At 40.7% G+C, this 27982-nt stretch overlaps 1 protein-coding gene across 9 annotated transcripts in view; it reads left to right on the top strand.

Moving 5' to 3' along the window:
• Positions 1-27982, top strand: part of HMG20A (high mobility group 20A) — a 169726-nt gene that overhangs the window by 17542 nt on the left and 124202 nt on the right. For 6 of the 9 annotated variants that reach the window (XM_079318427.1, XM_079318426.1, XM_079318424.1 and 3 more), the window contains 9 exons: positions 2387-2479; positions 4528-4675; positions 6018-6233; positions 8259-8391; positions 8758-8789; positions 12883-12958; positions 13831-14046; positions 15003-15146; positions 17445-20182. In XM_079318427.1, coding sequence (XP_079174553.1) covers positions 2391-2479; positions 4528-4675; positions 6018-6233; positions 8259-8391; positions 8758-8789; positions 12883-12958; positions 13831-14046; positions 15003-15139 — 1047 coding nt within the window. In that variant the 5' untranslated portion in view covers positions 2387-2390 and the 3' untranslated portion in view covers positions 15140-15146; positions 17445-20182. Of the gene's footprint in view, positions 1-2386; positions 2480-4527; positions 4676-6017; positions 6234-8258; positions 8392-8757; positions 8790-12882; positions 12959-13830; positions 14047-15002; positions 15147-15571; positions 17403-17444; positions 20183-27982 lie in introns of those variants that run through there. The other 3 variants (XM_079318430.1, XM_079318429.1, XM_079318428.1) reach the window with 3 other exon arrangements.

Consider the following 27982-nt stretch of genomic DNA (forward strand, 5'->3'; position numbering starts at 1 on the left):
GGATGTGGGTCAGCATTATGTGAAAGAGTTACTATCTAAAACATACGGGTTAAATAAAAAAGTGTATGTTCTCCTGGCTTCCTGTGTTTGTGTTCTGTTTAGATGTTGTTAAGGTTGGTGTACAGCTGCCTCCCTGCAGTTTGAAAGTGAGCTTGGGCCAGATGTGAGCAGACAGATCAGGACCTGGTGAGAAGGTCACAGTGGGCATAATTGCTTAGGCTTCCTTTTTTGAAAATCATTATTTAGGATTTTCGACTGATGAATATTGTGACATGAAGCAGAACTTCATTTCCCTCTTAGATGATAACGGCATGAATTTATGTTGTATGTTTAGAAGCTGTGCCTAAACAGCTCCCTGGGCAGAAAAGAGCATAATTCTCAAATCAGTTGGATTTTCAGATTTCTTGTGATACATGAAGTCCCAGCCTTTATATAGTTTCTTTTCTATGTGTGTAGATTCTAATCCATCTGTGAGGAAATATTATTTGTGCTGCCTTCTTTAAGGATTAACATCCTATTTGTTTCACCAGAGTATCTCACTACTTTTCCTAACAGCATTATATTATTTGAGTCATCTTTCTTTTCCTGTCAGACATGCTGGTGTTTGAAAAAAACCAATAATGTGGAGTTAGAACTGCAGCTGTTGCTTGGAAGGGACATCTGGAGGGAGGTCATCTTAGTCCAGCCTCCCACTCTGAGTAAGACTATTGCCAACACTGGTTAGGTCAGTTTTAGCATTTGAAATCTGCCAGGGTAGACTCCATCTCTCTGGGAACACTCTGGTGTCCAGCCTGACCCTGCAAAGCCAATGTAACTGGGGAGAATGTGGTTCTGTCATCTCTGCCACTTCCATTCAGTAGCTTTAGGCTCTGTCAGATTGGCCCTTGGCCCTCTCAGCTGGGCTGAGCAGATTCCCTCCCCATCCCTTGTCAGGCCAGGTGCTTTAGATCCCTGAGCATCTTGGAAGCCCTTTGCTGGTCAGTCTCCAGCTGTGCTAACAGTGCCCCCAAAACTGTACTCAGTCCCTGGTTTGTGATGGCAGAGCAAGAATTCAGTTTTTTCACTCCTGGATGAGCCTTTCCTCTACACAAGTAAAGGTGTTCCTCTGCTAGAGATGAGTGTGTGTACCATCTAGGAGCAGTCTGCTTAGCTTTAATTATTTTTTAGATAAGGAGTCAGAATGATGGGATCCTTAAGGGTGCTGTAAGGATCTCAGCAGCTGGAAAAGCAGGAAAGAAAAGGATGAGTGTCATCCATGTTGTACTTGTGATAAAGAACTACAAAATCTGTAAGATGCAAGAAGCAGTGACCTTTGTCTCTAGAAAACATCTACCTTTGGAACTGGGCTGGGGTGTGAGAAAACACATCTAATATTCAGAACCTGGAACAGGATTTTATTCTCAGATCTCTTGGATTTCAGTGCAGAGTGGAAAGCACACCCACCCAAGGGGAAAGCAGTTCAGGGTGATAGCTCTCCTCGAGGCCCAAAGCCCAAGTGTACTGGATGAAAGGGACTGCAGTAATTGAGCTGAGTTGTACTGGGACAGCAGTAATTGAACTGCTCATCAAGGGTGACTCTGAAATTGAAGGAACAGGAATTTAAATAGGATGGCCCTTATAAATGGCCTGAACTGGCAAATCATAACTGTAGAGTGAGTTTGTTAAGGCTTTTTGGTTTTGTTTGGATTTTTTTTCCACTTAAGTGCCACAGTTTTGTATTTTAGTAAGGAAGGGGGTAAATGAATTAAGCTTTGGATTTCATCTCTCACATTAAATTCCTGTGACAGGCTACAAGGTTACAAATGGAACTGCTTCTAATTTGGGGGCAGTTAGTGTTCAATGAGAAATACAGTCCTTAAACCACTTGCTTCAGCAACTGTTCTATGGGATTGGACATAGCTGTGTTCTCTTACTTAGTGCTCACCTGCACACATAGATTAATTGTGAAAATCTGGACAAGGAATTATTAGTGCAGTCTTAATTTGAAACTTCAAGGGGGTTTCAGTTTTTTTTCTGGGATCAACACAAGGGTGCACCATGAAGAATAATCAGGCAGGTGGACTGGAAGAGCAGGATCTGCCTACCTGTGTGCTGAGCATGGTGAATAAAGGTTTGTCTTGAGGGATAAAATAGAACTGCAGGGATTTCCAGCAACACTGTGGCACTGGCACAGGGCTCAGTTAAAATGGAAACTCAGAACTAAAGTGTCAGTTATAGTCTTTGTTCTCTGCCCCTAGACATATCTGTCCTGAAGCCACTCAGCTGTGCCTGGCCAAGTGGTCCATGGGGTAAAAAACTCCTGATGTGTATGATGTTTGAAGTGCTGCTGAAGAGAAGCATTGACATAGTTAAGTTAACCTTTTTTACCTTTATTTTTTTCCCCCAGAGGTATGGAGAACTTGGTAGCTGGCTCCAATCTTCCTCCACTTTTTACAGATGAGGATGGATCTAAGGAAGGTAGTGAAATTAATGTAACTGGGTAAGCCACTCTTTTTTCACCTTCAGCTGGTAGATACTATCTCTGCTCTTGTCAGGGAAACTGTTTCAGTGGGAGGGAGGGCATTCTAAGGAATTTTTAAAAAGAAAAATAAACCCGACAGAATTCCATCTTGCAACGTTCCCTGGACCTTGATAGAAGATCACAGGACTCTGTCCAGGAGAAACCAGAACTCTCCTGAACTGATGGAAGTGGTCACAAACTGTTCCTTAGTATCTCTTAGCTTTAAAAGGTAAATCCCTAGAGTTTCAGTCTTGGGACAAGTGACATCCAGGGGACAGAGAGGGTGGAAGCATCTGTTGGCCATAGTGGTCCCTGCTAAGTAAATGATTTCAGTTAAAGATCCACTGTTCATCAGTGATCTGAGTTTGATACCTCATTTTTGTCAGTCCAGCTCTGCTTTCACAAACTGCAACAATGGCCTCTTAAAATCACAATGCCAAGAGAAGATTTCTTTTGAGAATACATGGAATTTTTGTTGTGTTTTGATAATTGAAGCTTCTTTTCTGTTTTACAAAACACCAAACAGCAAAATTCAGACTTTGCAGTCAGGTAAAGCTCTGTAAAGATGCATGTGAACACTTGCAATTCAAATGGGTCTGAGTTTTGATTTACTTATTTGGGGCTTCAAACTTGTTGGTGCCAAATTAGGTCCATGTTTAAATGAGGCTTGTGTTTAATAGGTATTAATGTTTTGGCTGAACTTTCATCAATATTGGCTGCAAATGGATGCATCACATGAAGTTTTTCCTGTAGGTTTAGTTTAAAGAGCTTCCCTGCTAAGGGGGCTTGGAGAGGAAAACTGGAATACTCTTCAACTCCTAGCAGTGAATCCAGAGCTGTGTTGTTCCTATTATTTTTAACACATACCAAATATAATTAACTTAGGGGAGGATGTCTGCTTTGTTCCCTTGCTCCCTCTCTAATTGTCAGTAATATGAGCTCAATCTGGTGTCTCAAAGTCAGCCATGGATCTCTCCAGCCCTTTTGTTTTTACCAGTAATTATGTCACAATTGCTGATTGTAGTGAGTAATGAAAATATGCTGTTCTCTCTGAAGACAGATATTCCCATGGGCATTCAAATAACAATTCTTTAATATGTATCAAATTTTTATAGCTGCATTCTACATCAATAGGAATAGTTATTTTCAAAATTTAAAATTTGCCATAGACATGAATAGCTTTAAACTGGAATAAATGAACAAAGGAGACTTGAAGCATTCCCTGCTGTTAAAGGAATTTTCATGAATGTAACTGGGTAAGGCCAAATATTCTTTAGCCTCAAGAAAGGTTTAGAATCTGAGTCCAAAAATCTTATATTAATTTGCCTACTGAACACAGTGCTGAGAATGTCCAGGGGGTTGCTGCCCCAAAATGTGTGTTCTTTTTGTCAGTCTACCTTCAGAAGTATTTCTGCACGCTTGCTCTTCTTTTCTTGCCAGTTTTTGCAGTAAGGTAGATTGATACAGCTCTTACAATAAAATTAAACAATGGCCATTCTGGAGCCTGTTGGGACCTAGTCATATTTGTGTTTAAATACCCACATGTATGAACAGGAGATGGTGTGGAATGAAGTTCAATCCAAGTTCATACACAATCCCAGACCTCTATATGTATTTGTGGAGAAATATATTAAACACAAGAAAAGTGTATCTTTGATGATGAAACTTTTAATTTAAATTCCTTCTGGTACTTTTGAGGGAAGGGTAGATTCACGCTGTCTGGTTTCTGATCCAAATGTACACTTACCTTCAAGTTCTTTGTGTAATCAAATGCTTCACTAAAAATGAAACAAAATACTAGTGTAAAAATCAAACTAGGTCTGAAAGTCCATAGGAACTGTGGTAGTTATAGTGGTTGCTTGAATGGAACAGACAGTTCTTCAGAAATCACTTTTAAATCCCATTTTTTCTTGCTAGTATAAGAATGAATATATTTGCAACATTTTTGCATGTTTTAGAAGATTAGGGAGGAAGTGATTTAGGAATGATGATTAAATTTTTTGTTCTCCACTTCTGTGCTTTTTCAGATTAGCTAATTCGGAGAGTTCATTCAGTGGTGGAACTTCACAGCCTGTGAATAACCCAGATTTGGTGGAAGACTTGTCACAGCCTCAGCAGCAGCAAAATGAGTCTTCTAATGCTGCTGAAACCACTGAGCAGAAGCCTGAGGAGGAGGTGAGATCAAACAATACTAACTTTTCAATGAAGCAAAGGCAATGGAATTTTGTCATTACATTGTCTTACCTGCTGAGATTTATTTTTTTAGTAGGATCACAAATTTTTATCCATTTGCCATTTTCAACTTCTGATTTGCTAATTTTCTCCCGTGTTGCACGGCTGCACAGCTGGCACTTGGAATGTACAGAGAGCAGCCCTTGGGCTCAGCTTAGCTAGAGGGGCCCACGAGCTGGTGCTGCATCAGGACTGAATGTTCAACTGCCACAACTGATTTTCTCTCTTGAGAGCCAGCAAAGTGAGAACATTGTACTGTTCTGGTAGTATGATGTCTTTAAAACCATTATGGTTTTACTTTAGACTATACCTTATGTACCATCCAGCACTGATTTCTGGTAACTAAATCATGAAAGACCTGAAGTTGGACTAGGAAGTGGTTTTGGGGTTTTCTGTTGGGATTTTGTTTTTGTTTTGTTTTGATAGATGTGTTTGATATTCCTCCTTGTAGTTTGTTTTCAGCTATGAGGTCATTTTTTAATTAAGTAACAAAATTCCAGGAGGGAGACAAAAAGTAACACGATGGCAGGAACATGTTGATCTGGGGAAAGATTAGAAGTACTGTATATAGTTGTATGTAGCATTAGAAAATAGTGTTGTCCAGAGATTGCTGTGGAAATAGTTTGAAGCCAAGAGGATGAGTGGTAATGGTATTATTCCTGTGAGCTCACAGTGTGCCCCAAACACAGCTTACAGTATTTCCTCCTTTGGAGTTTGTTTGTTGCTCCATTGGAGGTGATTAGTGGGAAAGGCAATCTACTGAACAGATGAGAGTAGAAAAGCCTGTGTACTGTCTTCACACCTACATTTTGGGCACATTGTGCATGAAGGACAAAGATCTGGAAGGTGCAGAATAACTAGTTATCAATTATTAACTAATACACAAAATATCTCCAGAAAACCTATTGAAGTAAATGACTTGCAGAGGAGGGTATGTGAGGGTGAGAATAACTGAAACCAAGCAAACAAGTAATAAAAAAATATTTGCAATTGTTTTAGTTTTGAGATGATCATGTTGTAGATTCAGTCCCTGTGATTTGACGATCAGAAGTTGATGCCAATGTTATTTTGTTGTCCTTGTGGACTAGGAGAAACTGTAAGCTACTTTTCACAGTGACACTTGCTTGGCTTTGTTTGGACAAAAGTCCAGATAGTGCTAAAGTAGGGTTTGAAACCTGCATCCAAGGAGAGAATGGCAGCCCCCTGCTCCTGATGGAGCTGCTTATTGCTTCCAGGGGTGGTTATTTTCACTCAGTGTGAATTGTTTTCTGTTTCCATTTTGCAGCAGCAGAGAACCAAGCGAGGGGGCTGGGCCAAAGGCAGGAAGAGGAAGAAGCCCCTGCGGGACAGCAATGCCCCCAAGTCGCCCCTGACGGGCTACGTGCGCTTCATGAACGAGCGCCGCGAGCAGCTGCGGGCCAAGAGGCCCGAAGTGCCTTTCCCAGAGATCACCAGGATGCTGGGCAACGAGTGGAGCAAGCTGCCTCCCGAGGAGAAACGGGTACCACTGCACTGCCTGGCCTTGCTGCATGGGATTGCTCTTACCTGGCAGGGCTGCTCAGGGAGGAGCAGGCTCTTGGCTAAGGGTGTTCCAAAATGAGGGTCACATGATGGACCCTGGCAGGGCCACAGCATCTCCTCCAGGGGTGACTTGGAGAGAACTGTATCCCTAGGTAATGCAAGAACATATCCAGAATGGGGGGATAGTCTGATGAGACATCCCACACTTCATGTGTTCCATCTGGATGTAACTCTGCTGTACCAGATACATCTGAGACTTGGAAGGCCAAAGTCTTGGCATGTGGTGTCTCCTGTCTGGGGGTCCTGTGGCCTTCTGCACTCTTTGGTAAGTGAATGAAACTCAAGGCCATGTTTAGGCTGTTTGTAGGGCCCTCTGGAGTGGACCTGGTTAATGAATCAATTGCTAATGGGTGTCTAACACCTGATTGCCAGTTTGAGATTACTGCAAAGCAGTCTTTAAATCCCAGTGCAACTGAATGCTCTCATATGAATTTAAGCTTCGTATTTGAACTCTGAAAAATACTTTAAGGGTGTAATGAAAAATGAATGAAAAAACCAAGATTTTTACTAAGCTTGTAGAATGCAACTTACAGGAATGCTATAAAATGGTGCATAGGCACTGTGATTTAACCGTAATGGGAAATATATGGCAAGGCAAAGCAGTTGATTTGGTAGCAGGGATAGTGAGAATGAGGTTGCTTAGAGAAAAGTCACGATTGTTCCTATGTAAGGTTGGAAATTTACATCCATGGAGAGGATGTCTTGCAATGATGAAAATGTCTGCTGGGAGAGAAGGGAAAAAGACATCTGCCCCTCTGTCCCCTGCACTTTCATGTATTCTTATCATGTCTCAGGCAGATTTTTAACCTAGGGAAAAGGAAATTGAGTTCAAATCTCTATTCTGTATGCTGCTTTTTAAATCCCTGAGGAATCTGTCCTTGAGTAAAGCTGTAAGTTTCTAACTCACAGCAGGTCAAGGAAGATTGCTGAGCCCTTTCAGCAGCATATTGCTGGAGATGGAAAAAAAAGATTTAATATCTTAGAGACCAATAACATGTCCAAAAGCAATGCCAACCCAGAATCACCAAATTTGCACCCAGTCCAGAGTGTTATCATTGTCATCAGCAGGGTCAAAACTGTGTTGGAAATCATTACTCATATGTATTGTCATGATGACTTAAAGAAAATATCAGGTGACTAACATTCACTGATTTAATTCTTACATTCTTTGTATTTTAAACTCATTTGGAGAAAAAATTGGGAAGGCAACTTTTTTTTCATTAGTAAGCATTGTGACCATTCATTAAATGTTTTTCAGTTCATCAGCTTCCCTAAAGAATTTTCCCACTAAGATCATTCTGTCATGCAGATGTGTGAAATACCCTCAGGCTAATAAAAAAAAAGATTTCTCTTTGCCAAAATGCAGGGAGATTATATCAATTTTAAAAAGGTTTCTATTAACCAAAATGCAGAGAGATTATACCAGGCTGTTTTATCTTTAGCTGCTCTTTGCAATAGCCATGATGTTTTGTTCACCTCTCAGATGTGCCAAATGTGTGGTGGTGCTTTTTGTCTGTGGAGCATGAAAACGAGAGTGTTTTTGCAGCTCCACTGTTAGGTGTCTGAACCATAAAGCACCATCTGATAAGATGTTATTGTTCAGCAGCACTTCATCCTGGACACTGAACAGGAATTCTGAAGTATAATGTGTAGGTAACACTCAGTTGAGTAGAGTAGCTTAGTAACAAGTTACTCCTTGGCCTAGCAAAAAAAAAAAAAAAAAAAAATTGCCAGAATAGTTATTATAAAAAAGAGAGAGAAAATGGGACACCAGAGTACAGTAATTTTATCCAGAGATCTTATGTCTCTGCACCTCATTGTTCCTTCACTCTTCTCCTGTTTGTGTAGGTGGAATGGATCAGCACTTCACCTGACAAGTTGTTTTCCTTCCCTTCCTCCCGAAGGGGAGGGAACTGCCTGTAACTCTGGGGCTCTTTTGTTTCAGCGCTACCTGGATGAAGCAGACAGAGACAAGGAGCGCTACATGCGGGAGCTGGAGCAGTACCAGAAGACTGAAGCCTACAAAGTCTTCAGCAGGAAAGCACAGGACAGACAAAAAGGCAAATCCCACAGACAAGGTATTGAATGGGACACAAGTATATGCCTAGCTAGAGCAATAGAAGATTCCCAGCCAGTCTGTGGCCTGACACTCATTTAAAGCCTTGGATTTAAAGGCTGGTTAAAAAGTGAATGTGTTCTTTCTATGGCATTTACCTCAGTTGTGTGTAAAGGGAATTAGACTTACCTGAATTTGACTGTGTTGGAAGATATGCTTTAAGAGCATCCAAGTTAGGCCCAGCTTCTCTGTGGCTTTGTAGGAGAGCTGCACAATGATGTCAAGCATTGTTGTGTAATTAGGGTTGTGTAACTGCCTTAATTTTTTTGTTCTTGTTTTCTTAAACTTTGTTTATTTTGAGAGGCTTCTTGTTTGTTTTCTTTTTCAGATGGAGCAAGACAGCCAGCTCATGATCATGAGGTAAACTTCTTAATTCTGCATTTACATCAGTAGGTAGACTCTCAGGTGAAAAAAAACTTTGTGAAGTTAAGACCAGTTTATCAGAATTTGAATGTGAGTTCTTTCTCTTCCTAATAAAAGTTTTGAAAAGTTAGAAATGACTGAGTATTCTGACACTCATTGATATAACAAAATTAAATTTGCTAAGTCTTGTGCAGGTACAAATGATAGATGAAATGGAGCATAAGGGTACACTTAAAACATAAGTCTGTTTTGTATTGCCATGTTAAGAACTTAAAAATAGTGTGAGACCTCAATACATCTGCCAAGTTAGCACCTTTAGGTGCTGTTTTCAGGTACTGATTTTTTGCTGGAGCACAAATGCTTGTGCCTTCTTATAGGAGGAAATGAGTAAAGCAACAAAATAATTGGAAAATCTCTGGCTTAAACCTCCTTCTGCCTTCCCTTGCCCTCTGTGTTTTTTAAATATTGGAAAAGAGTGATAATGTCTGGAGATAGAGCTCATCAACTGCAGCATGGGCATCTTACCACAAATCTTGTGTGTTCTGTCTGATTGTGGTTTCCCTCTCCTTGGAATGCTGCAGCTTTCTCCAGTTGTATTACCTAGGGCCACAGAGCTTCTTTCATGGTTACCAATGAATTGCAGACAAAGAGCAATGAAAAAAATCTTGCTTATACACAGCCTCTTCACTTGTAAGCAATAGGGCTTTCTGAAAGATCTGTTTTTCTTTGTGAGGTTTCTTGCCTTGGGGAAGCAATCCAGTTGGCTTCTAATGTGTTCATTACAATAGTGACAAGGCTGAGCACTGCTGAGAGGCAGCTACTGGTCTTGAAGGAAAGTAAGGTTCACTTTCAGGAAAATGTATTGATAGCATGTTTTTTTATATGCCTTTTATTAATTCCTAAAGGAAGTGCTTGCAGTGAGATTATCTATTAGAAGTACATGGTCCTCAAGTTTTCTGATTCTACAGTCACTGAGTCCAGTTTTATCTTTAATTGTACAAAAACTGAAGGCTTCAACTTTTGGTTGACTGTGACTATTACATAACATTTAAGATATACAGGTGACAAACAACAAATTTGGAGTCTTACCCTTCTAATTCAAGCTATCATTGCTGATTTTTTCACATGATAAATGCAGTTAAAAATGACTTCTCACCCTGTGGGATGTTTAAGGTTCATCAGATACAGTTGAACATCACCCTGTCAATCAGACATCCTACTCTGAATTGTGCCTTTGACTTCTTGGTGTTTTTCACCTTTATATTTATAAAATCCCACGTGCTTATCACCTGATGTGCTTTCACATCTTTTGTGCAGGGACATCAAGTGTTATAACCCTGTATAGATAGGGAATAAGCAGAAAAACTTAGATTGTTTTAGAATTGTCTGCTCAAGTTGTTACTGGAAGTGAGGCTAAAGCTTTTTGTCATCTAGCTGCTTTTTCCTGTCCACACTGACTTTTTTGATTAGCAAGTACAAGCTCATGAAATTATTTCTTGAGAGAATATAAGAAAATAAGGTCAATGAAATCTTCTTTTCTTTCTCTTGCTCCACTTACATGTTTATGATGTAGTTTCTGTGAGTCAGTGTTGAAGTTATTTTAAACATTTGTACACAAAGTTGACCTCTAAATTAGAGTTTCATGATGGGCAATTGAAATACTAATTATAATAAAATATAGCTAAAGGTTGAGAGAGAACTTTTAATAGATATTGCCTTGAAAAACATGCACACACTGTCCCCTGAGCTCAACTATAGGCATGGAACAGAACATTTCTTTCAAATTGTAGTTTTATAAATTTGACATATAGCAATGTACAATGGAACTATTTTCATCAGCAGTGACTAACCCCCTGGATAGTTGTTGTCTGTTGTTCTGTTATTGTTTATTTCCTCAAGCTGTTTGATTCCAAGCAGGTCTGGCATCATGCACTCAGTTCGACTTGTTACTGGAAAGCTTTCAAAGGTTTGTGCACACAAGTTGAGGAGAGCTGGGGTTGCCTTGTGGTACCTACTCTAAGAACATTTAATGGAGTAGTACATTTATTATATCTGTCCCTTCCACTGTCTGCAACCTGACTGTGGCAGGAAAGGTGAGCTTAAACCCCCCAAATCTCAGCTATCTCATTATCATACCTTACCAAGTCTCTAAGAGCTTCAAGTCTAATTAATTGCTGAATCTTCAAAGTTCAAACTCAGTTTTAATAACCAGGTGAGATTGTTGACTCTTGAAGCATCTCTAAGGTAGATGATAGAAACAATTTTGAATTTCTTTTGGTTTGAGGGATGACTAAATGATACATGAACTGAACAGACTGGGTCCTTTTCAATGGGAGGTAATCAAAGCCTTAGGATTTTAATCTTCAGTGAACCTCAGAGTGGCTTAAGTACTTCAGGGTTCTCAAGAGGATCTTTTATGTGCTGGGTAATGTATTTTGTAATGGGAGAGTGCTGATGGTTTTAATGATCACTCTTCTGCTTAGTAGAATTTCTTGCCTTTTGGAAGCTGGACAGTTACATCTAAAGTCTTAATATCTTTTGGTTTGTACCTGAAGAACCTGTATCCTAGGGCTGCAAAGAGAATACTACTTCTCTTTGCAATACTCTCTTCTCCACCATCTATTCTGTGGGAGCCAGTGATGATCCAAGCCAGTGGTTCTTTGCACTCAGGAACTAACAGCATGAATTAGAATGTTTAAGATGGATGTTCTATAAGTATTCTAACCAAGCTTCATAACTGCCAACATTTCTTAGTGTACATTAATACTGAGATTCTAGGTTTTGGGGTGAAATTAATTCTCAACCATCTAGGCAGTGCTCAGACAAAATGAATGCATTATTCACACTTCTGTGTATGACTTCTCTTTCTAAATATACTGTTGAGACATTTGCCCTGTTGTACCAAGCACAAAAAATTTAATTGAAAAGCAGGTGTGGTCATGGACCCCAGATAAATCCTACTGTGCCTCAGAGCTGGGAAGAGTTTTCCTTCCCTCCAGTCTTGCCTGTTTCTCATGTGTCTCCAGTTGATTCAGGCCAAGTGAGGTTTGAGTTCTCACTCAGTACATACAGAGCTTCTCAACTGTAATTGTGCCAGACAATAAAAACCAGCTTATCTTTAAAAGCAGTCAAAGGGCAGGCTGACTCCTTAGGGAAGACAGAGTAGCTGTAGTTCCATCTAGTCTTGTCTGTCTTGGTTGGCTGTCTGATGGCATTCAGGTCACCCCATGTGCCCCTCTGTGTGGCAGACACCTCTGTGATGCTCTCAACTCAGGGGCCAGAATTCCCTTCTCAGCTGGCAGACATGGAGGTTGTCTGCCAGAGGACACCAGTCCTGTGTAGCACTGCAATTCTGGCTGATGAGTTTGTGCCACATTATCAGCCATGGTGTCTGGGAGTTGGGAAATGCTCCTGTTCTCCACACTCTTTCCTGCTTAACTTTGTTTGTGTTAGGTTACAGGATGATTGTAGTTGCTGCAGTTTATCAAACCAAATTTGCATTGACTTTGTCCATAATGACTCAGGTGCTAAAACAAGCATTAATTCCCGTGGATTTAGAAATGGTGACTGAAGTATGTTATAGAAGGAGGTGTTTGCCTTGAGTCAAATCATGTTTTGTACAGCTTTTTGGCTAAGTTGTAGAGTATCTCCTGATTTGAAAGTGTTTTTTGCTTAGGTGGTGAAAGGCCAAGAACCACAACACTTACTGTGCATTTTGCTCACTCCCTCTGTTTGTTGATTTTTCCTGTAAAAATTGTTTCAGAAAGTGTCAGTTGGTTGATGGTGGAAAATATAAATGCATTTAGATAGTTTTTAAAACTGAATAATTCTCATGTATAATTCCATTGGAGTGAAAGAGTGTATTTTACCAAATTGTTTAGCATGATGATGTTTGATTAAACCTGTATCTTCAAAATTTAAGACATATCCATGGGCCTTTCTTGGTATCAGCTGGAAATGTGTTTAATCCATACAGCTTTTAGCTGCCTCAGGTTTTGGTCTCCTTGGCCTTTTATTCTCATGATCAAAACAGTTAAATGAATTCCTGAAAACAAACTGTTTAGCTGTGTTATTACTCTTTCTGTTGTAGAAAGAAGCAGATACAAAGGAGAGATCTGTCTTTGATATTCCAATCTTCACAGAAGAGTTCCTGAATCATAGTAAAGGTAAGCTTCACTTTTGCAGGACCTTTCCCTCCTTGTTTTTCCAAAGTTCTTGCCAGATGCTGTCCAGCTGAAGAGTCCTTGCAGTTTCCCATCTCAGCTCAAGTAAACTGTACTTAGGTATAGTTTACTATACTATCCTTAGTTTATAAAGTTTATCCTTTCTGCTATTACCATACCTCTGTATCTACAGAAGGGCTGAGAAGGACTTTTTTCCTGGCATTGTCTTCCCAAATTAGCCTTTTTTGAGACTGTTTCTGATGTTTATTCCAGCCAGTCCAAGCTGTGTCCACTCTTCTATAGGACTAAGAAATATCTAAGATGTATCTTGATGGTGATTCAGGCTGGTTAGCAGTATTTTATTTCCCCCCATGTGGGGAAGATTACACTGATATATTTTCTGTAACTCTGGTTTTCATATCTGTGTGTCTCAAGAGTCAAATATTTTTTGCCAGATTTCTTGAAGACTTTCTTGACTGAACAGAGTTTAGATTCAGATACTTTTCATGGTCAATAGAAAATTATTTTTGCAACTGGTGTCTTATTTGCAGGATTCTTAGCACTGCTGCTGAACTTCGTCATTCTGATTGCATTTGGAATCGGTCTTACCATCTTCCTCCCTGATCAGTTCCCCCATTCACTTCCCTTCTGATGCTTTGGATGTTTTCATATTTCTCTCTCTAGGAGTGATCTCTATTTAAAAGTGCTACCGTAGGTGCTGTTGTCACTCCACAGTGTGATACTTTTTGTCTATAAACCACACCTGCACCGTTTGTAATTAGCAGCTGAGCTCTAGAGCATTGTCCCCTATTGCCTGCCCCCCCGGAGGTGTGTTGAGCAGCGTTGTGACTCTCTGGGGCGGTTGATGTTCACAGCGCGCGAGGCGGAGCTGCGGCAGCTGCGCAAGTCCAACATGGAGTTTGAGGAGAGGAACGCGGCGCTGCAGAAGCACGTGGAGAGCATGCGCACGGCCGTGGAGAAGCTGGAGGTGGACGTGATCCAGGAGCGCAGCCGCAACACGGTGCTGCAGCAGCACCTGGACACCCTGCGGCAGGCGCTCACCAGCAGCTTCGCCGGGGTGCCGCTGCCAGGTGAGAGCAGCAGCCTTGACTGCTCCTGCCTGTGTGCGGGCAGCTGAGAACACCTGGCTGCTCTTGTGCTTCCTGGTGTTTCTGAGCTTCTGTTGCATGGGATAATGAAATACTGAAGTGCAGGTGGGGGAAAATGTAGAGTCAGTGCTTTATTTCAACACAACAATCTGGCTAGCTCAGTTGGTAGAGCATGAGACTCTTAATCCAGAGTCATGGGTTTGAGCCCCATGTTGGGCGCCAAAATTTCTCTTGGTTTGAAAAGACAGATATCTGCTAAGAAATTCCCCTCCCTTTAATTTATTATAATTTTGAAATTAAAGGCACTGCCAGGCTAAGATGTGGGGGTAGGAATAACAGTTTTTTACTGATATATATATATATAAAGCAGGCGAAACAAAACAACAACAACTACAAAATTAACAACAAACAGTACAGGAGCCCAGTAACAGTTCTTTTGGTTGTAGACACCTTTCTCCTGTGGTACAGTTACTGTCCTAGCTGGCAGGCATTTGTTTTCTTATTGCTTACTCTTCCTGATAAAGTGAGACACGTATTCAGTCCTGGCTCTCCTTGACTTGTTTTATGAAAATGTTGCTGAATAGAATAGACAGGACTTGCAAGTTCCTTGATTAAAATAAAGATTGTGTCTGTATTGTCAGCTGCCAGGGAACCCACTTAGATTCTATGAATGCCCAGCGAAAAGAGTTTGTTATAATCAGCTATGAAACCCAAATCAAAGAGAACCATGCTTCATTAGTCCAGATATCCTTGGAACTGCTCACTTTGTGGAGTTAGGAGGACATTGTTTAGCAGAATCTGTCATGAGAGGTGGTACATAGCAAAATGTCCTATAGCAGTTTGTGTTGGCACAAATTATCTTTAGCATAGTGTTAACTCTTTTGAATTGCTGTGGTCATCAAAATACCTTGTGGCTCATTTCACTGTGCTCACTGTAGGCAGTGGGGAAACCCCCACGATGGAAACCATTGATTCCTACATGAACAGACTGCACAGTATTATCCTGGCCAACCCACAGGAGAACGAGAACCTCATCGCCACGGTGCGGGACGTGGTGAACAGGCTGGAGCGTTAGTGACGGGGTAAGTGCTCTCTCCCAGGCTGCTCTTGGTGCCTGCTCCATGCCTCTGGCACCTCTCCTGCTGCTGATTCCTGTGCTGATCACCACATTGTACATTCAAAAGGGTTTCTTCCTCAAAGCTGCAGGAGCAGGTTGTCTTAATGAAAGTCAAATTGGGTCGAAAGTGTTCCACGGCATTAAAGGGCTCTGAAATTCCCTTTAGCTCCAAGATCTTTATGTATTTGTATAAGGTGAGTAAGAGTTCTGACAGAATGGTAACAGGGTGACTAATTTAGAAGAAGGTTCCTTTCTTGAGTGAAGTAAATCTGAGGATTTCAGCAGTAATTGTAGAAACTGATGGCCATGGGGAAATTCTATTTGTCTCAAGAGGTTAGAGGTGATCTCAATTCTGTTATAAACTGAAAATACCCTACTTCTGCTCTGCAGCACCTGTAGTCAAGCTGTTCTAATCAGGAAGGTTTAGATGCAAGTGGAACACTGAGGTATGGTTTAAGCTGTACATAGCATTTGCTGAGACTAATGTTTATGTGGCTTGTGCATAGATTATTATTGAGCTCATGATTTTGTATTTCTGCTGCAGCTTAGAAAACTGTAATAGAGAACAGAGTAGAAAAACAAATTAACAAAGTACTAAATACCAGTCTTTCTGCATTACTGTGCTGCTTTGCATTTCCCACACCTCTCACTCCCCCACTTCCCCATGATGCACAGCACTAGGCAGCCATGAGGAATTTGCCTATTTCTATTTTAACAAAGTACATACCTTCATTCTTTAAACATTTATTATGTAGAGATCTACTGTACATGTCTTGAATAGTGTTTAGAAATGCAAATAAAGCTGCCTTGTGCCATCTGCAAATATGAAGACAGGGCTTTTCATCCTTTCTGATTCTGACCTTTTGTGGTGCTGTGTAGAACAGTTAATTACACATTTCCCATTATAGTGTGGCTTTAGCTGGGAGATCATTGTCCTTCCAGAGGGTAGCCAGATGGAACGGACTGTAGTTCTGAGAGATGACTGAGCTCCCAGCAGAATAAAGAAATGCCTTTACTGCTGCTATTTGTGAAGGGAACAGCTTGTTGATCCAGGTCTGGGATTTTTCAGCAGCTCATCAACCCCCTCCTTATTGTACATTGTTTTCAATTAGTTCTTAGGCTCAGAAAGAGAATTGGGAGAGGAGGTTTTACAGAAGGACTAGGAGGTAAAGCAGTTTCTCATCCATCAGTTATTAGAAGGCTATGCCAGGCCCAGAAATGGATATTTGTCCTTTAAGTACCTTGCTAGAAAAATCATACCTCAAAGCTACTAAAATCTAGACTTTCATTCTCTTGCCAGGTGGCTTCATCTTTCCTGAAGGATGGACAGTTTCTGTGTTCTGAAACATACAGATACAATTTTCTTGGATTAGCTGGTTTTGGCTGTAATTAATTGAGAAAAAGTAATTCTTGCTTTTTAAGTTCTTCATTCTAACCTCTGTTTGAAAAATAGTACTCCTTTCCCTTCTGTCCTTTTGCTACCAATGCCTTCCTTCTTTTCAGCAGCAAAACAGCGTGAGGCAATTAAAAATGTGATTAATAATCACATAGTTTCACTGGATAGTGCAGTAAGTGCTGTTGTACTTACTGCATGTAACTGAATATAATGATCAAGTAATTAATGAGACTGTTAATTACACTGACTTTCACTTGGCAATGATTATATTTTGAGATAAAATTTTGGAAGGAAGAAAGTTGGGTTTTGTTGGATGCAAACCTAGAAAATGGTAGAGATTCCCTAGAAAGGAAGCTTTGGATAAAAGATTCAACTGGCACGTGATAAAGGCATCACCAAACTGTCATCATCAATGTCCCGTTGTTAATGTGCATATGAAGTATATTAATTCTGAATGTAATCTCTGTCTACCAAGTGGTCTGTTTGAGGTTGAGACACATCACAAATTAATACCCCAGAAAACTCTGCCATGATGCTCCTGAAAACACCTCTTTCACAGATCTGAGTGGGTTTGGTGGCTTAGTACATTGTGTTCAGGGACTGTTGGACCATACTGCTGAATATTTTGGTTTTTCTGTGCTGCATGGTAAAAACTTTTGTGCAAACAGTGTGTGGGAAGAAGGAGGAAAGGTTTTGTTCTTTAGCACTGGATGGAAACAGCATCTTAGTTTCGTTGTGCCTCTAGAGGCTGCTTTACTGTGCTAAACATTGTTTTCAGATCAAACCTCCAAAACCCCACACCGCAGTACCTGTTTAATCCTGGCACATTGGAGCCTTCTAACCCTTATTTTTCTGTTTCATCTGCAGGTCTCGTGACCCAGGGAAGCTTTACAAAATTTTTTTGGCCAGTGTGGAATAAGAAGCCATGAGGGAAAGCCTGGGGTGGGAGGCAGGATGGCAGGTTTGGGTCCTGCCTGTGTGTTCTGTCAGGGAGACAAACAGATCAATGCATTCAGAGATCTTAAGAAGCCACGGACACCGCCCACTAAACACTTGGAACTGTCCTCTGTGTGAACATTTAAGAGCATGCAACTTTTGTGCAATCGACTTTTTTTATGGATTTTGCTGGGTGTGAGGGTGCCTGTATTCTGTGGACTGGCTGACTGTGGAGATGAAATCTCACCTTGTGAAATGGAGTCAGCGTATACGTTGTAGTAATAACTTGGATGTGTTCTATTGCCTGATGTCTTCTAGTGTCTTTTATTTTGTTTTTGTGTTTATTCTGTGGGGTTACCTTCCTTCACTTTAGTTCTCTTCTTTTGATCTTGTTCCCTGGTTCTCGCAGTACTGGGTGGCAGCGCTGGTGTTCTCTGTTCTAACAGGGAGCTTTCCTTGGTGCACTGTCTTGTCCTGTGCCTCCTGCTATGTTTATTGGAGCTTTTCTTAAGCAGAATCCTGTTTCTTTTGTTACCCTGCAGTTCCTATAATGTGAGTTTGCTCCCTGCTAGAGACTGGCTGTGGTTGGTGCTTTGTCACTTGATTGTACTATGAGACAGACTTCCTCTCTCTCCTCTCTTCAAGCACCTCTCTTGCATATTGCATCCTGCTCTTCTGTGGAGGTCTCCTGTTATCTCTTGAAAACCTTTGCTGGAGCATTTTACTGTCACAAAGATCAGTGGAAATCACGGTAGAAAGTGAAACATTAGTTCTCCTCAGCAGGGAAAATGGGATTCTTTGGTTTAGACTAAACCCACAAAGCTTACCCTTTCTGTGATATATTGTTCAGTCTAATTTAATGTTATTTCCTTGTTTTTGGGAGAATGATCTCATGGGGAAAGCAGTTTTCTATAAAAAGAGACATGGGCACAGGGATTGCATTTTTTTTCCCCTCACTGCCCTCCTGAAATTGCTGTGCTGGGAAGCAATGTGTCTGGAAGCAGCACATTCATTTTTGCATGAATTATTAGAGCAGAAAAGGTTATTAGTAACTAGATCCACATAGCAGCCTACAGAGCTCAGCATCACAGCTTGTTTTTTGCTCTCACCTTTTGTTCAGTTCAAGTACTGCCCATAGAGCCCATAGCATTCAGCATTTTAAGTTCATCTGACCTAAATGGCCTTTCCCTTGCACTGAATAGAGCTCTGCATGTTTGAGTCTGATCTTGCTGAGCCACACCATTCCTCCTGGCAGAGCTGGGGCACCCACTGTCTGCACTGCCTTATGCAAAACTTTCACTGCTCTTTGCTTCCTGTCAAATTGTTCATTCTGACTTTGGCTCAGCACTCTTTGGGCATCTCTGGGCTTTATGGAGGTGGTTGAAATGCTCTTGTTCCCCCGTGACAATCTCTTTGCTCCTGCTTAAGACGTGTTAGGATTCTCTGTGTGTTGCTGTCAGCATCACTTTAATGTACCCATGACAAATATTTTGAAGATTAAAAAGCAGTTTTTTTCTTTTCCTGCATTGTGCACATGGACTTCATGCTGGCCTGGAGCCATCTTCGGGTCAGCACCTTGTATGCCAGGTCTCAGCTTACTTCTGGGGTTATTGCTGTAGCCAAGTAGCAAGGATTTCCAAGGGAATCAAGTCTTCCTTCAGGGGGGAAAACTCCTTTCTCTTGTTACCTGTTCTGCTTTCAAGATTTCACAAAAAGGAACCTCAGTTTGCTGCACTGACTTCCACTCTCCTTAATGTGGATGAGACCATCTGATGCTGCCATGGACTTTTTAGTGGGTTCTGTAATGAATGTTGTAAATCCAAGGGGTTGTTAATGCCTCCAGAAGAAGCACCTACACCTTCATCTCCTGTATGTGTCTTGGTTTTTTAGAACTGGTCATGTTTGACTCTGTTGAAGTGGCCAAAATGCACTACACAGCCAAAACTGATTTACAAATTCCTGAAGTTCTGTCTGTGGCATCCTACCTAATACCTGGAGTTGTATTCCATAAAGATTCCAGAAATTCCATGTTATATAGGATGCAGTTCCAGGCTGTATCATATCCAATTCATCAGTAAGGTCAGATGGCTTTGGGCTGCCCTGCTTACAGAAATCTGCTTGTGGACCCTGCTCATCCATCTCTACTGAGAAGCATGCAAGTGTTGTGGGATAAGGAAATCCAAGGTGATATTATTAGCTGGGGGCTGACAAATCTCTTGCATTTTCACACAAGGAAGGAGGCGGGGTGGATTATCCATCTTGAAGCATCTGGGGGAAAACTGAGGTCTTGCTCACTGATGGTGTGACAGATGATGTTTTGTCTCATTAAGAAGCTTCTTATTTATGTTGATTAACCCTATAAAAATGGATTTTGTCTTTCCAGTGTTTTCAGAGTGTCACTTCAGTTTACAGTTTTCAGTGTTGACTGATTAAAAAAAAATGAAGTGGGTGTCAAGGAGAAGAGCAGAATAAAATGCTTTTGTCACTTAAAGAAATGTTAAGAGAAATATATGAAAGCAGAATCCATTTGCTGGATTAACGTGTTTGGAATTGTTTAAATGCCAATTTTTCTGTACAATGTTTTTGTAATTAAACTTTGGAGCTCCTTGGTTTTTAAGATGTTGATGTGCTTGTTTGACACTGCTTCATTAAAATTGTTCAACGTTGAATCCATTCTGATTCAGTTTTAACTGCATTTTCATGAAAGAGCTATTACTACATTGATCTCTTGTCAGTGATTTTGGCAACATTAGCCTTTGAATGGAAATGTGCCTCTTCCACCTCTCTGTCCTAAGTGTCTTCCTCTGAAAAGCTAAAGGAATTTAGGTTATTACTTATGGTGGTGACAGCTTCAGAATCTTTGGTTCTAGCTAAAGAGTTGTCAGGGCCCTTCCCCAGCTTGACTAATTAAAAATGTCATGTCTCTCACTCAACCCTTTGGTTACATCCTTGTCTTCCTTTATCCTCTCTAATTTCCCACCATCATAATGATTTTCTTCAAGAACCTTCTCTATCCTCAGTGCTGCTCCTCACTTGACTTTCTTTTCCCCTACTAGATTTTTATCCTCTCTTAGCTACCTGCTGGCTGAGAATGGAGCAAACTGTAGCTTCCTGATGTTTGTACATGGTGTGGGTGCTCTGTGGAGGAGTTTGGATGACTTCTACCTCTACTGATGCTCTTTCTGAGGCCACAGTGCTGTGAGCAGCTGTGTCTTTGTTACTTTTGTGGTCACATTATTTTGGTTGCCAGATGGATGCCTGGTCTGTCTGTAGCAATAGGCTTGGTACTGTCTTCTTTGTGGGACAGACTTTATTGAGATTTAGAATGCTTTGGAGATTTTTTTAAAAACATTAATTGCGTAATGGTAAAGATCCTAAAAGTAGAAGGAATGTAGGGAAAACCTGTGTAGGAGAATTAGCCATGTGCCACTGTCTGGTTTAGAGCTGGACACAGGAGCAGCAAGACAGGTGCACACCCTGAGGAAAGAGTAAGAGCAAAGCAGCAGTGAGTTCATAACAAGAGCAAAACCTCATTCCTTTGTGACCTGTGCTCCTGGTTGTGGCACCAGGAGCAGATGGTAAATCATGCTCAATTTGAGACAGTGCAGTGTAATACTTCCTCTGTTTGTTCCTGTTTGTTCTCCCTGTTTACTCTGCACCTGGGCAATTGGGCTGCTGATTAATTACCATCTAAGGGAAGCTGGGGGGACCTGAGGCCTTCGGGCTCTTAAGAGGAAGAGATCACTTCCTCTTTGCTCAGCCAGGTTCCTGTTGATAATGTGGAATGTGAATTCATTTGGAATCTGCAATTGGGTCTTTCGAACCTTCTGCTTCATTTCAGTTGAATCATTCAGAGTCATTCAGTACATTGATGCCTCTCCTTTACTTTTACCATAGAATCTTTCTGCTTGTGAGCCCTGAACAGTTTTGCTGCTTCTTTATCCTTCATTGCTGATAGCACTGAGGTTTTTTTAAACTTCAGTTTTTTAAAAAATATAGTTATTATTTGCTATCTTCATTGCAAAACCTCTGGATTTTCTATGAACTGTACCATTTCAGTGTGTGGTGAAGTATCCACATCCATTATGTAACACAAGGCATAGCATGTACACAAACTGATTTATGGGTTTTGTTAATTAACCTGTAATTCTTATACTGTGGAGATTTGGGACTTTTTGCTATTTACTGTGCAAACACTAATGGTTTGTGTGTCTGAAGATGTAAAAAGGCAAGTTATTCTAAGATGTAAAGTAATTGTAAGGGTGTGTGCTGTCTTTTCCTGCTGATGAAATGGCTCCTCTCCTAAAGTTGTTAAATACTATATATTCTGTTTACTGAATGGTCATGCATGCTCTGGAAGGCAAAAGGCATTCTCACTTTTCCCTAGAAATATGTCTCTGCATTGAAGTTTATGTGATCTTTTTGCTTAGAAATTTGGTTTCTAAACACTTAATGAAAAAGAGTTCTGCCTGTCCAAATCCTTGGCTGCTAGATACCATCTGGTTTCCTTGAATTGAGTGGAACAATGTTACATCCACTGAATACCTGACTGGCTGGAAGTCAGAGAGAGAGTTCTAGTTTTTGTTTTGAAGCAATAGCCCAGTGGGATTTCTCTTTCTATCTCATATCTGCAGTTCTAGTTTTATTAAATCTGCTCTAGTGTTAATCAAGAGAGAATTCCCTCATCTAATTTATTTGAAATACTGCTTAAGCCCAAGACACTTGCAAAGAAATCCCCAGCTGAAATTCGAGGCCTCTGAATGCACTGCTTCAACCCCTCACCTTTCAAAATGGGTGTTAACAACTGTATCAGTATTTTGATGCTTCTCAGAGGAAGTTTCTTTTCCTCAGTAACACTTCAAATTCCTGCATATGCTGGTTTTGTGTCTTGAATATTGGAGGAAGAGAAGTAAATTGTTTGGTCTGGGGGCAGATTAGCAGGAAGTTTATCAAAAGTGCAGGCCAGCAGGATGGCTGAGTCCAGGAGAGTGAAAAGCTCTGGAAAATTAATCTAGGATGAATGTTGTACATGCAGCAGAACACAGACTGCATTCCTTGTGTTTAACAACTGGCTATGGAGAGTGTTGACACTGTCATCCAAAGATTTCAGTTCTCTTAAATCACTTCTACCCAAGCAAAGCATCTGCTCCTCTAGGAGGAGTAATTGCTGTACAGTGCTATGTGGCTTTCAGGCACGTGGGTGAGCTCGGTGTGCAGGAGGAAGGGTCTAAATTTCCTTTTACTTACTGGCAGTAATGATGAGTGGCTCAGGGATGTGTAAGTGCACATGGACCAGTTCTGTTTACAATCTTTTTTTTTTTTCTTTTTTTTTTTTTTGATGAAGGTGGCAAGAATTGCCTTCCATCTTCACTCCATTAAAAAGTCTGTGAAAGGACTTTGTAGGGTAAGGACAGAAGAGGAGGATACAAGAATAGAATTTGCCTTTATTCTTGAGGTTAATGTTCACTTACTGCCAATAGAGAAATGGTTGAGTTTTCAGCCTCAGTAAGTTTGAATTCAGACCTGCAAATTCCATACATTCTTGAAGTGCTTTTGAGGAGGAAAAGTAGCAAATGTGAAAATGAAATTCCAGCTGCACCCTACTTTCAGGGCTTCACAGTTATGTAGTAAATGTACATTTCCAGATATCTGAAATCTTTATCCACTTAAACATTTTCCTTCTGGGGGGAGCAGTGCCCTCTGATGATCCATCCTGGTAGCTCAGAATGAGAAAGCCTGGCAGTGAGGCCAGAGCTTCTGCATGTGAAAATTTAAGTCAGTTCCCTGGTTTTGTTCTAAGCAGATGGCAGTTTCTTAGGGCTTTGGTGTCTGTTTTTTTTTTTTTTAATAAATTCATATCTTTGTTTCATGCAGATACATTATTCTTTTCCTACCACTGTTTGAGAGCTGGTCAGGGGGGAAGTGGTACAGCAAGTATTCCTGTGTTACAAGGAGAGCAGCATAGAAAACATGACCTGAGTTAGCTTGTCTTTGAGGTCATCGTTCTGCCATCAAGGACTGGATGTGATAAAGATTTCTGGCTGGCAAAGTCAGCACAGCTGACTTGGAGCTTGCAGGAGCTGTGAATACAGAAATGCATGGAATGGAAGCTTTGCAGCTGTTGGTATTTACACAGCACCGTGTCTTTGCAGAGCTGGTTTTTGTTCTGGAAGCCTGCAACAGCTTCACACCTCATCAGCCCCACCAGCTCTGGGGTGTACAGCAAGGTGGGAGCTGCTTCTCTATGGTCTTACTCCAGCCAGGAGCAGCCCTGCCCAGCCCTGAGTTTCACTAGTGCATCAAAATGCGAAAAAAATACACAGCTTTTGGTTGTTGCAGAAAGTTTTCTGTGTTTTGTGAACTGGCTGAGCTCCTGTAGAAGTCTGGCAAGCACCCGGGTTTTTGTGAAGTGAGCAAGAGGATCAGAGAGGAGAGGAAGAGAAGCAGGAGCTCCTTTCTGGAGGTATCCTGCTTGCATCTTGGCTCCCGGTTTTGTGAAACTGCACACTGAATTGATGTGGGAGCACAGACTGTAGAGAATTATCTCCTTTTCAGCACCTAGAGCTGTCAGTAAATACATGACAATCAAAATATAACTCCTGGCTTCATGCTGCTGCCCTTATCTGTATGTTTTCCTGTCCTGCCTTTCTTTCCCTTTCTTGCCCTCTTCCTTTGTGCTGAGCTGTTTCAGCGTAAAACCAGCTAAAATTGACTTAGGTGGCTCCACCAAGAAAGATTTTTTTTTTTATTTTTAATAAAGTCTTTTTTATGAATGTCACTGGAATGTCACTCTCCAGTGGATTTAGAAGGGGCTCACAGCTACTGCAATTGAAGTCTTTAGAAAAGGCAAAATTATGGAAATGAGTATTTTAAATTATCTTGTCTTTTGAGAAGAGGGGGCAACAAATCAACCCAGCAACAGTGCTCTTCTCTCTGGTACCAGTTTCCAAGCCAGACACTGACAAAAGCTGAAGGGATAAAATCAAGGCTGCTTAATTTGGGAGAGGGGCAAGATCACATTACTGATAAAAGAAAATATGTAAAATAACAAATTCCAGGCTTTCTCCCTTGGGGTGTGCATTCAACTGTAGAAAGAATGTTTATGGAAGAATACATTGTGCTGTTTAAGCGTGCTTCAAAGAACAAATCCTTTCTTACCTTGTAGAAATTCATCTCAGCTTTTTCTTTTCTTTCTTTCTTTCAGACCATAAGTCAGCAGAAGTGATGTATGTTACCCATGGGCCAGTTTGTGCAGGGGTAGCTTAATCTGGGCACGTCCTTACCTTGGGTTGGAAGTCTGTTGTATTTAATGGGGTGTTAACTCAGTTTATTCCCTGGGATTTCTGCAGTAATTTTATTGCCTGCAAAAGGAGCAATTTGAAGCCAGATGAAGTGAAGGTATGCTCTGTACCATACCTGGTGAGCTTGGCAATGATGTCTGGACATGCTTTCCTTATTCTGGTGTTTCTGTTTTCTTCATCACATCTCTTGCATGTATTTTCCTGGTAGTCCTGCTTTGAGTTTGGGGGTTATCTTCCTTCTTTGAGGGAACAGATCCATAGGCACTGCATCTGTTCCCAAGTCTGCGTCAAATGTTCTTGGCAGTACAGGCAAGCATAAGAGTAATGGATTCTGAATTTACAAATGAGGCTGTTTGGTAGTTGAGTTCAGTGATACTGCAGCAGAACCTAAAGTGAATTACAGTCCAAGACATTTATAATGTTAAAGAAATGGCTTCCTCTAATGCTGAAGCACTAACAGAACAAAGGGGAAAAATCAAAGACAAAGATAAAAAATCATCTTAAAGTGGGCAAACTGTGCAGAATGACAGACTTTTATAAAGACTTCTGTCACATGGGGCAATTTTGTGAGGAAGGATGGTGTAGATCAGCATTGATGCCTTAGGACACAAAGCTCAATTGTTCAGTCCTCTTACAGGTGGTCTTCCAACTCCTGTGTGATAAAAGCACAGACAACAGTTTAATGAACATTGAAAAGCATTTGGATGTTAAATTACTGGGCAGTATGTGTGTAGTGTGAGACACAATGTCACTTGTGCCTGGTGTTTTGGAGAACAGGCTGCAGTAACTTCTTCAAACTCTCCTGAAGCACAGCTTTGGCCTGAACTAATATGAAATATCAGATTGGTTTGTCTCAGTTCAGTTTGTTGTTGTGTGGTTTTGACTTATTTATCTAGTGGGAAACACTTCACAATTAGATCAACTGTTTTCTAAAGCCAAAGCTTCAGTAGAAAGTTTTTGGCCCTCATGAAATTATTGAAGATTTAATTATTGATTTTGCTGGAGTCAGGATTTCATCTGCAGTCTTCAGCAGTTGTATATGTGGTTATGGATTATCAGTCCATATGGAAGCTGAAACTGTGTCTCCAGCATTTCCTAGACTTATCCAGTGTCTGTAATCCTGCAGCTTTGCAGAGGAATCTGCGTGGGGGTTCTTCCTAAGGAAAATCCAAGTGGAACTCCTGCAATGCATTACCAGGCTGACAAAGCATATGTTTCTTCAGCTAAAATAGCAGTGCTCTTTCACATATAATGGGGTCACTGTTTCTCTGCTGAGCTTCTCATGTTATTGATACTTACTAGCTGGGTTCCAATTTGATGATAAAATATCAGCACTTCAAAATCCTAGCAGTGAGAGGGCTTCACATCACCAAAATGTCAGTCCTGTCACTTAAAGAAACACTTCTGCTACTTTCTGTCACTGCTGCTACTTTTTCTTTATGATAGGAAATTTCAGTTGGATTCCCAAGTTCTCCACTAGCAATTTCTCTCAATCCAGTATTTCACTAGCATGGGTAAATGCAATGAGGGGTTCTCAGGGTGGGGTGGTAGGACTGAGCCTGGAGCCAGAGGGTCTGGGTTTGTTTTCCAAGCTCTCTGTGTGTGACAGATTCTATTTCTGCTTCATGCTTCAGTCAACATATTAGTGAAAGATACTCACTTCAGTGATGATGATGATGTTAAAAGAACTGATAGAGACAGAGTTCTTGGGCAGTGGGCTGGTTTTGGTTTGCTTCAGTTCTTCATTGTGCAAATGGAAAGAGTAAACATCATCCATTTAGAGCTGCCTGAAAAAGGGGCTGTCTTAGCCTGTGTGACCAGGAACTACCAATGTGAACTGAATAGGAATCTATAGGCTTTGTTCTGTTAATTCACCTACCTCCACTGATAGTTTTGGATATAATTAAGAGGATTTGAGGTTGGAAATAGTAATGTCTTGTTGGCTTTTTAATTATTATTTGTAGTAGACTTCTGATATCTTTTTTTCTGGTTGAGCTGTACTGCCTGAAAGAGTGCAAATCTTGCAGTTGAATCTTAGTTTCATTATTCTTTCTCAAGCTCTGACCTTTAAGAACACGAGTGGAACTGGTATCTATACAAGGAGGTGGCAAAGGTCTTGTGTAGCTTTCTGAAAACAGCCCTGTTTTTGTTTGCATGACAGAGTAGTCAGAAAATGTATCAGGAAAGAATAGTGGATAAGAGAAAATGAATGACAAGACTGAGTGCAGGAGGCAGAAATAACCTCCTGCCTGAGCTTGTTCACTTCACCCGAAATTATCAATATAATGGAAATGTGATTTCCCCATCCTTAACCATAATAGTGTAGTCTGCCTAGACATATATTTATGTCAAAATTCTTAATTTTGGCATGGATATGTTAATAAAAGTATAAAAAACAGTATAAAAATCTGTGGCCATATAGTCTTACATTATTGAACTGTATCAGTTTAAAAGGTGGTTATTTAGCACACTAATAAGCCCTGTCTAGTTTGATGTCTACAGACAGTAGTATATATAGTATATATATATATATATATATATATATATATATATATATATATATATATATATATATATATATGGTAAATAATAACCATTGCAAAAAATTTGTTTCTCAGGGTCCTAACCAGTCTCCACAATCTATATTTTCTCTTCATGAGCTACTTAATTTCTCCAGAATTTCAGTCTTGTTCCTCACTTGAGTCAGTGTGAAATGTGTTTCTACTGGTTTTTGTTTGGTTTTGGTTTTTTGGGGGTTTTTTTTGTTGTTTTTTTGTTTGTTTTTTTTTAGAACAAATGACAGGCTGACCCCAGGGGTTTGACTGGGGAGGGAAGAGCACTGAGAGCTGCCTCAGCTGAAGAAATCTTGCTTTATTAGCCCAGCCTGATGTTTGAAGAAGAGAACAGATCAGATTTGGGCTTCACTGGTAGATCTAGAGCTGGCTAGGTTGCTGCCCTAGAGGGAAAGGTTCCTGTCAACTCTGGATCTCCCAAGAGATGTAATTTGCTGAGCTGGTGTGATGAGAAGGTTCAGGGGTACTGTCAGTCTGGATGGTTCATTAGTTTGAATGTCTGGTGTTGGGAGGTATGTTCTCAAGCAAAGGCTTCTAAATATAAAATAGTCTTGTGAAGTTTTCATCTTATGAATATTCACTTGTTGAATTTACA

Source organism: Erithacus rubecula (assembly GCF_903797595.1).
Source record: "Erithacus rubecula genome assembly, chromosome: 14".
Taxonomy (NCBI): Eukaryota; Metazoa; Chordata; class Aves; order Passeriformes; family Muscicapidae; genus Erithacus; species Erithacus rubecula.